Source organism: Chrysochloris asiatica, unplaced genomic scaffold (assembly GCF_000296735.1).
Source record: "Chrysochloris asiatica unplaced genomic scaffold, ChrAsi1.0 scaffold00015, whole genome shotgun sequence".
In the NCBI taxonomy this organism is placed as follows: domain Eukaryota; kingdom Metazoa; phylum Chordata; class Mammalia; order Afrosoricida; family Chrysochloridae; genus Chrysochloris; species Chrysochloris asiatica.
Window position 1 is genome coordinate 529,500 of NW_006408533.1, and position 13,959 is coordinate 543,458.

At 38.4% G+C, this 13,959-nt stretch overlaps 1 protein-coding gene across 3 annotated transcripts in view; it reads left to right on the top strand.

Moving 5' to 3' along the window:
• RIOK3 (RIO kinase 3) overlaps positions 1-13,959 on the top strand; it is a 35,142-nt gene that overhangs the window by 12,317 nt on the left and 8,866 nt on the right. Inside the window, exons 2-7 of one of the 3 annotated variants that reach the window (XM_006835016.1) lie at positions 6,518-6,636; positions 7,557-7,702; positions 7,879-7,986; positions 8,367-8,476; positions 10,117-10,260; positions 10,934-11,061. In XM_006835016.1, the coding sequence (XP_006835079.1) occupies positions 6,518-6,636; positions 7,557-7,702; positions 7,879-7,986; positions 8,367-8,476; positions 10,117-10,260; positions 10,934-11,061 (755 nt within the window). Of the gene's footprint in view, positions 1-6,517; positions 6,637-7,556; positions 7,703-7,878; positions 7,987-8,366; positions 8,477-10,116; positions 10,261-10,933; positions 11,062-13,959 lie in introns of those variants that run through there. The other 2 variants (XM_006835018.1, XM_006835017.1) reach the window with 2 other exon arrangements.

The following is a 13,959-nucleotide window of genomic DNA, read 5'->3' on the forward strand; positions in this document are numbered from 1 at the left end:
TTTTTTTTTTAATCTTCCTCTAGTCAAGTTCTGATTATCAAGCCATTGAGGCTAGGTCAATTGGGTACTATCTGCAAGTTTGGGTGTTCTTGTGAGTCTCCCCTCACTTGATATCATCTGGATGCTTCACTCTCAGCTCTAGCCCTCTGTGGCTAAGTCCTTGTCCATGGGCTCAGGTGTCCTCAGGTCTTACTACACGTTGGACCAACCAGCCTTCCTCTTTTCTTTCTCATCTCCAGGTCAGTGGGAGTCTGTGAAACGTGGTTGAACTCAGCCCATTTCTTAATTGCTGTGTTTCCCCCTCTTCCACTCACCAGTAGACCTGTGTGGTCGTCAGCAAGCTTACATGCCTTCTGTTTAAGTTTTAGTCTTTAGAGGGGGGTTTGTCCTGAAGGAACTTGATTGCTTGCTTTGATGGCTTTCCAGCAAACAGCTTGCTTATTCTCGTAGTAGCCAGTCATGCTGACATTTTTGTTTTTGGGTTTTTCCTGTAGAGCTTTCTTTGAAGATGTATCTTCTGTTGATCTAGCTGTTCCAGGCTGGTCTGTTTGTCCTTTTTAGTGGGAATGCCCCACCTCAGAAGGTTCTAAAAGCTTCTAAAAAATTTCCTAAAATAAAAACACACAAAAATCTTTTTACTTCACTATTCTAATATCTCGTCTTGTCTCTCTAATGTTAATAATTGTTGTTGTTATGTGCCGTGGAGTCGATTCCAACTCATAGTCATATGAGTGATTCTGACTCATAGCATCCCCGTACAGGGTTTTCAAGGCTGTAAATCTTTACGGGAGCAGAAAGCCTCATCTTTCTCCCATGGAACAGCTGGTAGTTTCAAACTGCTGACCTTAAGATTCGCAACCCGGTTCGTAACCACAACGCTAAGGTTTTTTAATTGAACTTTTCTTTTTCCGACATATTACCCTTGAGTTTGTTTTCTCTTGTTGATGGCAGTGGGTATGTGTCTGTGTGTATGGTGGGAGCTCTGTCTCAGACGCTTTCTCAAGTATCTGGTGATTCTTGGCTGTACATTTTTATGAGACATTGAAAAGCTGAATGGAAATACTGAGGTCATGAGATTCATAACAAGTGTGCTTTCCTGTTTGGGTTGGTCCAGGTTGTTTATTTCATTATAGTGTACCCCCAACCATCAGTATTAATAGGTCTTTTTATGGCTCTTCAGTTTTCTCCAAGGAAGAATCAAGCATTTTCTTGTCTTAGAGGTGTAATCTGATTGTCAGCATTTTCTTGGAAGCATGGGAATGGATCTGGGATTGCCACTGTCAATTTCTGTTTACCCATTTTCAGCTTGGCACTTCACTCCTATTATCACCTATGCCTGATGTCTCTTGAGTTTTGGGCTTCTGTGCTGTTCAACTTCATGAACCTCAGATTCCGGGTGACAAGGGAGAAGACAAGTATGTCATTGAACAGACCTGGAGAGAGGTTCAGGAATTTGAATATTCCTTTGCATAGTTATTCAACAAATTTTCATACAGTCAATCCTACTTACATTTTCCTTCCTGGTGTGGCCTTGAAGGATAAGCACTGGACTGCTAACTGTAGGGTTGGCAATTCAAAGCCACCAGCTGCTCCTTGGAAACCCTGTACAAGGTCGCTTTAAGTGAGAACTGACTCAGAGGCATTTGAGAACAACAAATGTCCCTGGTGGCACAGTGGTTAAGTGCTTGACTGCTAACCGAAAGGTCAGTGGTTGGAACCCATCAGCCACCCGGGGCGGTTGGGGGGCGGTGGGGCAGCGGGGGGTAGACCTGGTGATCTGTTCCTGTGAAGATTATTGCCTTGGAAGCCTTTTGAGGCAGTTCTCCTCTGTCCTGTAGGGTTGCTGTGAGTTGGAATTGACTTGATGCACAAAACAACAATGGTGTCTATAATTCTTGAGGGTTTCTGGCCTACTGTATTGTGAATCACTTGCTTTCATAGCTTCCCCCGTGCCTGTAAGATGCTCTCCCTGCTTTCTAGTTTCCAGATTACCTTCATTCTTATTTTCTCCCATATTTTGAAGGTTTGATATCTTTTTTATTCTTGTTAAGTACAGTCAAGTCGGTTCCAACTCATAGTGACCCTGTATAGGTTTCCGAGGCTGTAAATATTTGCAGGAGTAGAAACCCTCAAACAGGTGTTTAGCTATCAAAATTGGTTCAAACTGATGAAAAGCCTAGCCCTAGTAGCTACATCCATAACCACATAAGTTCTATCTACCTAGAGGTTATGGAACCAAGTCAGCAGTCATGTGGCCAGAAGAGTAGGTGTGGACTCCAGGTTACAGAGAGATTCACGATTTCAAACCTCAGAGTCATCACCAGGAGAGTGCTCAATTGCTAATAAAATCTGGGTGAATGAATTTACTAGACCAGGAAACCTCTCTCCCCTCACCACACTCAGCCTTATCTAAGTGTTGGTAGGGTGGAATAATTCTGCAATAGGCTAGGATAGGTGTGTGCTGAAGACCAAGTGTACCTCATCAGTCTCAGGGTGGAACTGCATAAAATTTGATTCTAATTCACTTGGGTGTACCATAATTATTATTTATCACTCTTGAGCACTCTACCATAAAAGCGCCTGAGCCATTCAATTCCTGACATCAATGCTGTGGCACCTGAGCAAGGGTCATTTGGCCATTTGTCATGTCAGCAGGCCCTGAGATCAGCCTTCGGGCTTATAAAATACTGACTAAACCTGATTAAATAATGTGTCACTAAAACAAAATCCTTATGTGCTGTACTCTAAATGAGACAGGCAATAGCAGAAGCAAAAACTTTTTGAGAAGTAAACGGGGGGGGGGGGCAGAGGGGGTTGGGAAATGTTATCCATTGACCTAATTGTCATTGTTGTATAATGATTAGATCACAGTTGAGAGCTACTGATAGAACATTTAGCTTTTGAAATTCAAGTATTTGTTAGTCACAGTCTTTAACCCAATAAATATTCATTTAATGTTTACTATGGTGCTGGGCTGTATGGCACTATGGGATAAAGCACTGGACTGCAAGGTTGGTTTGAACCACAAGGTCAGTAGTTCAAACCTACCAGTTCAAACCTACCCCTTGGGAACCCTGTGTAGTGTTGCTGAGTTGGAACCGATTTAACAGCGCTAGACAACAACAACACTGTGCTAGGCTAGTAGCAGTAGTGGTTCAGCAGCAGAATCCTTGCCTTCCTTGCAGATCATCCAGGCCAGTGCTCGTGTTTACCTATTGCCTGTCTGTCAGTGGTGTCTTGTGTGTTCCTAAGATGCTGAACTGGTTTCAGTGAAGCTTCCTAGCCTAGGAAGAAAGATCTGGTTATCTACTTCTGAAAAACTGTCCATTGAAAATTGTGTGAATCACAAAAGGCCCATGCAGAATCAGTCATTGGGATGGTGTTCATGGGGTTGCCATGTCAGGAATCTACCAGATGGCAGCTAACAACAAAGTGCTAAGAGTGCTAATCTAATTCTTGTAGCAAACAAGATTCACAGTCTTGTTTTCAAAGAGGGAAGCAGAAATGATCCTGTAATTACAATGAAGCTCAGTGAGATAAAGAAAATACAAGATGCTGTGGCAGTATGCAGTAGGTGAACATGCCTGGAGTGGTCATTAAAGTCCTTGTAGAAAAATGTTATTTAAGCTGAGACTTAAAGGTTGATCAAAAGTAAGCTGGGTCAGCAGACATCTTTAAGAAATAAGTTACTGGGCTCAGGACGGTAGTCTCAGGGACACTGGTGTCAATTGGCATACAATAGCCCACAAAGATAGTGTTCTGTATCCTACTTGCGGTGAGTAGTAACTGGGATCTTAAAAGCTCATGAGCAGCTATTAAAGGTGCAGCTATTGGTCTATCCCTGCCTAGAGGTAAACAGTGATGAAAATTGAAGATTCTTGGAAACAGTCCATTGAACTGCTGGAATATATGACTATCAGTCTTCATGACCCTGAGATCAGAAGAACTAGATGGTGCATGGGTACTACTATCAACTGCTCTGAAAGGGACCATATTAGGGATCTTGGATAGAGTGAGAGAAAATGTGGGACAAAACTCAAAATCATAAAGACTAGCTTTGCTGGGCAGAAATGAGACTGGTGGAACCCAAGACTCTGGCTGTGGGTCACGTTTCAGGTCTGGAACTGAACTCACCCCTCTGGTTCAATTTTCAGCCAAGCAATTTGTTGTTGTTGTAAAGCCCCGTTGAGTCAGTTCCAGCTCATAGCGACCCTGTCTGTTAAGGGTTTCCAAGGAGTGGCTGGTGAGCTTGATCCTCTGACCTTGTGGTTCAAACCGGCTTTGCAGTCCAATGCATTGACCCACAGTGCCACACCAGAATGGAGACAACACTAGTGAAGTATGCACACCGTGGAATGGGCAGCCATTTGATATAAAAAAGACAGCATTTGCGCAAGAACAAAGTTCAAAAGAGTTGGGAAAGAGGGAGGAATAGAAAGGATAAACACAGGGAGGAAGTAGGATAGTGGTGTTACATGGAGGGAAGGACAGTTGTTGAGATGAAATAAAGTATGTGATTTGTTGAATGTAAAATAGATGATCTGTTCTGTAAAGCTTCACTCAATTCAATATAAAAAGTTTTAAAAATAAACAGGGTGTGAAAGAGTGTTCTAGACAGAATGAACAGTAGAAATGAAGGCTGGAGAAAGGATGGCACATTTTAGGAACAAAATAGTTGTAAAAGTGAGGCGTATGGAGAAAACTTCAAGAAGAAAGGCAAGATCGCACAGGACCTTATAAGCGTGTCAAGGAATGAATTTGAACTTTATCCTAAAGGCAACAGGAAATAATAAAAAGAGCTTTAAGCAAGGAACCAGTCAAATCTGTATTTTGGAAAAACTGCTGTTTTGTGGCATGGTAATGGGGAACAAGCAAGACTAGAAGCAGAAAGATTGATTAGGGGTCGCTAACAGGAGCCATTTGAGATCAAAAGGACAGCATTTATCCAGGTTCAAAAGTGTTGGCAAAGGAGGAGAAAAGAAAAAAAAAAAAAACACAGGGAGGAAGTAGGCTGTCATTGTGGAACTTACATGGCACCTTGGATTAGAATCATGGGAGAGTGGAGAAAGCTGGGCACATTCAAGAGATATGTAGACCACTGTGCAATATTAATGGTATTAATCACTGGAATATAAAATGTAGTCATCAAGGTCAGCAGTTCAAACCTACCAACCCCTCTTGGAAACCCTATGCAGGATCACTGTGAGTTGCAACCAACTCAGCAGCACACAAGATAGTGATAGAGCCCTGGTGGCACTATAGCATAAGCACTAGACTGCTAACTACAAGGTCAGCAGTTGAAACCCACTCTGCAGGAAAAAGATGAAGCTTTCTGCTCCCTTACAGATGGACAGCCTTAGAAACATACACAATTGCTGTGAGTGGGATTCGAAGACAGTAGGTTTGGTTTTTTATTTGGGAAGCTAGTGATAAGGAGCCCTGGTGATGCTATGGTTAAGCATTGGGCTGCTCCTGAAAGAACAGCTGTTCAAACCCATCAGCTATGCCATGGAGAAATATCTGGCAGTTTGCTTCCATAAAAATTACAGCCTTGGAGACTCTATGGGGCAGACCTACGGTGTCCTATAGGGTTACTGTATACTGGAAACCACTTGATGGCAGTGGTTTGGTTTTAGGTTTTGGGTATTTGTGTGTTTCTCAGCTTTTAAAGTTCAGAAACTGTCATTTTGTTATGTTTTCTTTTCTCATGTCCCACAATATCTTTAGAAGAACTTACATAACTTTTCACACTTAGAAAACTAATGTAGAAACCATAAAGTTTAAATGAGAATGAGATAAAACATTTAAGTGCATTTTGACTTCTGCTAGCTGGTGTAGTCATGTCCTATAAGAAAATCCATATGGGGAGCCATTTTATAAATAAGGTAGTTGGTGAGCATGGAGTCAGAATCAGGGGAGTTTATGAAGGCATTGGTTAGTGGGGTGATGCTCTAATAGCCTGGTGTCCGATGCACCTACTACGCCTGCCGTAGGATAGGCACCCAACCATAAGGTTGGTTTGGACCTCAAGGTTCAAACTCACCAGCCGATCCTCGGAAACCCTGTTGTTGTTGTTATGTGCTGTAGAGTCGGTTCCGATTCACAGCAATCCTGCACAGGGTTTCTGAGGCTGTAAATCTTTACGGGAGCAGAAAGCCTCATCTTTCTCCTGCAGAACAGCTGGTAGTTTCGAACTGCTGACCGTGAGATTAGCAGCCTGATTCATAACCACTATGCTATCAGAGCTTCTTTAACAGGGTCGCTATGAGTCAGAGTCAACTCGATGGCACTTAATAGTTGCAACTAAGCCCGCTAGACAGAGCTTTTGGCTGTTTTAGCTCTTAATTTAAATTTATCTTTGATTACAATTGAGTTGGGAGGTATTTCTACTTTTAAGATAATTTCTGCAAATAGCTAATAATTCAAATAATAAGACAGCCTTATTTCCATGTTTGGGAAGTATTTTATTTCATTGTTATGAATTATGAATTGAGTTGCCTTTTTTTCCCCAAAATAGTGTCCTTGGGCTACCTCTCAAAATACAATGTCTTGTTCCTTGACTGATGTAATGAGTGAACAATTGGCTAAAGAATTACAGTTAGAAGAAGAAGCTGCTATGTTTCCTGAAGCCGGTGGGTAAGTTAAACTCGCCAAGAACTTATTTGATCAGAAGCTTATTTTATACCAGAGTTTTAGAATTTGATTAGTCTCCTCGTGCCTTCACAGGTTTGTGTCATTAGTTATGAGGGAAACCAGGCAGAAAATGTGATTGACCTGGTAGGGCACAAGGAGACTTGAGAAAGCAAAAGAGTTTTAATAAAATCCAAACTGAGAGCATCTGAAATTCACTTGTGCTATGTTCTAGCAAAATGATGACATACTTTTTCAAAACAATAGTGCAATAGAAAGAGCGCCATTGATACTGAATTTGTGGTTGTTTCTGACGGATTATTAGTATAATCTTGGGCAGACCACTCCTTTGCTCTGGGCTTTAGTTATGTTAATGCAACAGGTGAACTAGCTGATTTTCAAATTGATGAAGATTTTTCATCATTTAGCATTCATTATAACTATTTTATCTTTTTGTTAGAACATAGCACAAGTGAATTGATGGTCTCAGTTTGGATTTTATTAAAATCCTTTTGCTTTCTCTTGTTGCTTTCTCAAGTCTCTTTTTGCCCTCACAGGTTTGTATCATTAGTTATGAGGGAAACCAGGCAGGAAATGTGATTGACCTGGTAGAGTTCTTTCCTATTGCTTCTTCAGTGGAACGTTAATACTGAGAATGTAGTGACTGCTCTCATAATTAATAGCTCCTGTTTACACATTGTTGTTGTTAAGTGCCATCGAGTCGGTTCCAACCCATAGGGACCCTGAACAGGGTTTCCGAGGCTGTAAGTCTTTATGGGAGCAGAAAGCCTCATCTTTCTCCCATGGAGCAGCTGGTAGTTTCGAACTGCTGACCTTGCGGTTCGCAGCCCGATTCGTAACCACTACGCTACCAGAGCTCCTTAGGTTTACACATTACACTCATTTATTTTGATTTATTTTGATAGTGTTGCTGAAGGACCATTTATTACTGGAGAAAACACTGACACCTCCAGCGATCTAATGTTGGCTCAGATGCTGCAAATGGAATTTGACCGAGAATATGATGCTCAGCTTAGGCGTGAAGAAAAAAAATTCAATGGAGATAGCAAAGGTACTAATCATGTTGTGGCATACTGGGTGATAGAAAGTGCTTATACAAGGGGGCTTCAGAAAGTACCTGGAAAAATTCTGTTATTTTTTAATTCAATTTTTCATGAACTTTTATGAAGCCCAAGGCCCCCTTTAACATGCCTCTAAATGAATCTTCAACTATTTTTTCCTTTTAAGTTTCCATTTCCTTTGAAAATTATCGAAAAGTGCATCCTTATGAAGACAGTGATAGCTCTGAAGATGAAGTTGACTGGCAAGATACTCGGGATGATCCTTACATACCAGGTATCAGTAGTTTTAAATATCTTTCGAAGGTATGGGTTGGGCGTATAGACTAGAAGTGCTCTCTAGTGAACACTTTTTGGAGTCCTGGTGTGGTGCTGAGGGTTAATGCGCCTGGACTGCAATATCACTTTGAACCACAAGATCAGTAATTCAAGTTCCTCAGCCGCTTTTCAGAAACCTATACAGGGTTGCTGTGAGTCAGCCAACTCGATGGCACATAACAACAACAACAGTGAACACTTTTAGTTTTATAGTTATCTTTCAGTCTGTCATTTGTTAATTTACTCTGTTAGATTCAAATGTCTTTTCAGATGTTGTTGAATGCACCATTTATAGTGTTTGCTATTATTATATACTTGGCTTCTCTTACTTGCCTTTAGCAAAACCAGTTCCTACTCCCAAAAAGGGTTTTATTGGAAAAGGAAAAGACATCACCACCAAACATGATGAAGTAGTATGTGGGAGAAAGAATACAGCAAGAATGGAAAATGTAAGTTACAGAAAGTATATCTGAATTGAGAGTTTTGTTTGAATTAGTTGAAAACAGGACTTTAAAATAGATGGCAATACCACAAAATCTCAGCTATTAATAAGAATATAAAGCTCTCTAGAAATCTTAAGAAAAATAGTTTGATTTACCTTGATTCTCAAATAGTTATTATGAAACTAACATATTTCTTTTTCAGCATATTATTTTATGTAAAATTGCAGTGGCGCTTTAGGTTAATGCACAGGACTGCAAAGTCAGTTTCATCCGCAAGGTCGGTGGTTCAAGCTCATCAGCCACTCCTCAGAAACCCTTTACAGGGTCGCTATGGATCAGAACTGACTCGACGGCACTTAACAACAACAACAATCAAGAAAGAGACAAGAGTAGTTTTTGGTGGATAAGAATAGGAGGGAGAATTACTTTTTACTATACACTATTTTTTTCAAACCAAAGGTCTCACATATTTAACCAACCTTTTAATTTGGAAGCAAAAAAAACCAGAAAAAAACCAAAGTTTTGCAAGACATGTTCAATTGTTCAGATCTTGGCAAAATTTAGCATATTGCTCAAACGTAGGTAGGTACATTGCAGGTGCCATTACATGTGCGACTCCTCATAGACCCAGCTTGGTTCTTCTTCAGTGCCTTCTCTTGGAGAGTGCTACCTGATGTTATTCTCAGTTTTCATTCCAATCTATTGGAGAATGGAACAATTCTTCTGTTGTTTCTTGACCAGGAATCTCTTGATCGCGAAAGTATTATGAGGAGACATAGCAAAGATGAAAGGTAGCAGCATTCACACGAGGGCAAAGAAAGAAGGAGATACTCTATACTTTTTGAGCCTTTAACGTTTTTTATTGTGCATGAACTACCACCTCTGCAATGTCAGACAAAATACATAATTTTTTTAAGGCAATCTTTCTGTTTCATATGCAATAAAACATGGAACTTTACAATATAAATGCTTCTTAAGTATAATATGAAATTGTAGCAATTCTAGAAATGTTACAGATCTGACTCTAGAACAGCACTGTCCAATAACACTTTCTGTAGTAATGGAAATACTGTTCATTATGGTAGCCACTACACATGATTCAGCCCTTAAATATAGCTGAGGAATGGAATTTTTTATTTAATCTTAATTTAAACATAAATATCCACATATTGGATAGCACAACTTAAGAACTATACTACCCACTCCTCAAACATAGTTAGGAAATTGTATTTCTTAAGTAAGATTTGGCATAACCTTCAAAATACATTATTGTCTTCCCTGGCTGTTGGAAAAGCCAGGTACAGAGCATATATATGCTGAAAGACCTTAATTTTTAGATATAATTAGACTTTTTCTGTAGAATAAAGTTAATATGCTACATTGTTCAATTTTGTATCCTAAAGAAAAACCCTTTTTTGGGTTGTAATTTCTGAGATGATCTTGCTCCTTTTTCTATTGGGTTTACTACTAGTAAGTTCTTGAATTTTTTTTGTAATACCTCTAGGTTGTGCTTTTTTAACATGATCATTGGTGAACTGAAAAATAATGTTCCAAGTAAAGACAGATCTTTTTTGTTTATTCTGTTTTCATGTTGAAGTATTCATTTGCTGTTTTTTGTTTTTTTTTTTTTTGTTTTTTCTTGGCAGTTTGCACCAGGGTTTCAGGTGGGAGATGGAATTGGAATGGATTTAAAACTATCAAACCATGTTTTCAATGCTTTAAAACAACATGCCTATTCAGAAGAACGTCGAAGTGCCCGCCTCCATGAGAAAAAGGAGCATTCTACTGCAGTACGTTTTGTCTGTCTGTTTTCCGATGGATTTACATTAGAAAATTTTATGTTGTGGGGAGGGGAGAGAAAGCTCTGTGCTTGATGTCTGCTCATAACTATGTGAATTTACTATTTGATAATTTAGTTTTAATGTAATGGTTAGTAACTGCTTATTCAGAGCTAGCATTTTGGTAGTCATAATTCACTTAGATTTTGTGGTTTATATTGCAGCTGGATGTTTCAGGATTCTTTAAAAACAAACAAACGATTCCTATTACATTACTGACACATTTAAAATAACTTAATCTAATGTTTGCAATAATAAAGATAGTATATAGTTATGTTGAGAAAAAGCTAATTTATTAACCCTTTAGGAGAACAAGTCAATGATAAGTGTGCTAGTAGAGCTGTTTAAACTTGGGGGGAAAGTTCAGCCTTTTTACTAAGTTAGTTGCCTTATCTTATGGTTCTTTTTTATATCATTTTCAACCGTATTAGAGTGAAAGTATGTAGACATGAATTGTAACTAATTAGAACTCTTTGTTAAGAGGCTGTTATGTACAAAATTAGATAAATTGAATAATAAATGTACAAACAAAATCATTTTTTTTAAATCAAAGATATGGGAAATAGTTCAGAAAACACATTTTGTTTATTAGTTATTTTCACTTATAGTGTTCTGTCTTTTACAGGAAAAAGCAGTTGATCCTAAGACACGTTTACTTATGTATAAAATGGTCAACTCTGGAATGTTGGAGACAATCACTGGCTGTATTAGTACAGGAAAGGAATCTGTTGTCTTTCATGCATATGGAGGGAGGTAAATGTGCAAAATAAAATGCTAGCAAGTAAACAAAAGCTTAATTCCTCCTTCCCAATATTAGTGGATTTACACAAGATCTAAGTTAACACTTCATGGCAAGCAAAGTAATTTTAAAAGTGTTATAAAAAAATCTAGACAGTATGTGGTTGTCGTTAGGTGCTATCAGGTCACTTTTGTGTCATGGTGATCCTGTGTTCAAGAATGAAACGCTGTCTGGTCCTCCATTCTCACAATTGTTGCTATATTTGAACCCATTGTTGTAGTCACTATATTCAGTCTTTCTTATTGAGGATCTTCTTTTTCAATACATGACGTCAGTTACCAAACATGTCATTCCCAATAACATGTCCAATGTACATGAGATAAAGTCAAGCTATCCTGGTTCTAAGGTGCATTCTGGCTGTACCTCTTCAAAGATAGATTTGTTTGTTCTTCTGACAGTTGATGGTACTTTCCGTATTCTTCACCAACTCTATAATTCAATGCATTTGATTCTTCTCTGCTCTTTCTTACTCATTGTCCAGCTTTCACATGCATATGAAAATACCATGATTTGGGTCTAGGGCACCTTAGTCTTCAAGGTGACATCTTTGCTCTTTAATGCTAAAGAGATCTTTTGCAACAAATTTGCTCATTGTAGTATGTTATTAGATTTCTTGACTGCTGCTGCTATGAGCTTTGATTATGGGTGCTTGACACCACTCTTTTTCTTTTCTCCATTTGTCATGATGTTGCTAACAGGTCCAATTATGCGTATATTTTTTTTTTTATATTAAGCTGTAATCCATAACCAAGGCTATATTTACCTTCAGCAAGCACTCAAGTCCTCCTTACTTTTCAACAAGCAAGGTTGTTAATGAGACTTCTTCCAATTCATTCTTCTTCATATAGTCCAATTTATTTAATTCATATAATCCAGTTTGATTATTTGCTCAGTATACAGATTAAATAAATATGGTAAAAGGATAAAAACCTTATACACACCTTTCCTGATTTTAAACCATGCAGTATTCCCTTGTTCTGTTGGAAGTACTGTCTTGTTCTATGTACAGGTTCCACATGAGTACAATTAAGTGTTCTGTAATTCCCATTTTTTGCAAGGTTATCCATAATTTGTTATGACCTGAAAATCAAATGCCTTTGAACAGTCAATAAAATGCAAGTAAGCGTCTTTCTTTCCCTATGCTTCAAACCCTATGCTTTCAACCAAAATCCATCTGATAGTAGCAATGATACTCTTGTGTGAAATCCTCTTCTAAATCTGGCTTGAATTTCTGGCAGTTTGTACTGCTACAGTCATTTTTTAATTATCTTCAGCAAAATTTGTGTTTCTTAAAGATAATGTTTGATAATTTGTGCATTCTGTTGGGTCAACTCCTTTCTTTGTAATGAGTACAAATATGGATCTCTTCCAGTAGGTTGACCTTCCAGCATTTCATCCCGTTGACGAAACATCTCAAATGATATTCCATCAATTCCAGGAGCCTTGTTTTTATCCTATGCTTTTAATGCAGCTTCTTTCTTCACTACCATCAGTTCTTGAAGTCGTTGAACATTGAGAAATTCTTTTTGATGCAATGACTCTTTTATCCCTATCTTCTTTTGATGCATATTGCCTGGGGCTCCTTCAATATTTTGCCCATAGACTCCTTCAATATTACCACTTGAGGCTTGGATTTTTTTTTCAGTTCTTATAGCTTGAGAAATGTCAAGTGGGTTTTTTACTCTAGTTATTTTCCCATTCAGTATATACTGTACTTTGTCTTCATGAGCCACCCTTTGAAATGGTCTATTTAGCTCTTTTACTTCATCATGGCTTCCATTAATTTAGGTGCTCTGTATTCAAGAGCAAGTTTCAGTGTCTCTTCTGACAATTCATTTTGGCCTTTGGCCTTCTTTCTTTCTTCTTTTTAAAGATCCTTTGCTCTCTTCATGTATGATATCCTTAATGTCATCTTACAACTTGTCTGATCTTTGGTCATTGGTGTTCAAAATGTCAAATCTATTGTTAAAATAGTGTCCAAATTAAGAAAACACAATCAGCCTAATCCTGCCACTCAGGAATAGCCATTAATCATTTTGTATAGTTTCTTCCAATCATTTCTGTGCACATACATCTTTTTACATTATTGAATCCTATTACATTATTTCCTCTTTTAAATTTATATTATGATTTCAGAACCACATATTAACATTTCTTTGAAACAATGTTTAGAGAGTAAGCATAATAACAATGTAACCTTTCCATCCTATAGATCAGGGTGGTTCATGTGATCATAAATGATGAGATTATATTTGCTAATATTTGGTGCATATTATCTTCTGGTGTAGGGCTGTAGGAGAAGCACTGGACTTTGAACCACAAAGTCAGTGGTTCAAACACACCAGCTGCTCCTTGGAAACCCTACACAGGGTCGCTGTGATCAAAACTGACTCCATGGCACTTGACAACAGCAACATTAATCTTAATAAGCATTTATTTCTTCATGATTTAAACTTTGTTTTCCTCTCTCCAAATCTTAATGTATGGTTCCTTGAGACCAAGGAAATAAAACTTAAATGGCACATGGTGGTAAACTAGTAAAACTTAAAATAAAAAGTAATCATTATACCTACCCTTGCACCATAGAAGTTTTCTCCAAAGATAACTACCATTAACATGTTTTAGTGTAGTTTTTCTGAAATTTTTATTCCAATTCATAGCAACCCTATTATAGTATATAGACTTTCTGAGAATGTAAGTCTTTGCAGAAGCTCACAGTCTCATCTTTCTCCCAAGCAGTAACTGGTAGGTTTGAACTGCTGACCTTGTATTTAGCAGCCTAGCACTTACTGCACAACACCACCAGGGCTCCTTAATGCATCTTAGATCTTTAAATATTATCACCTTGTGTA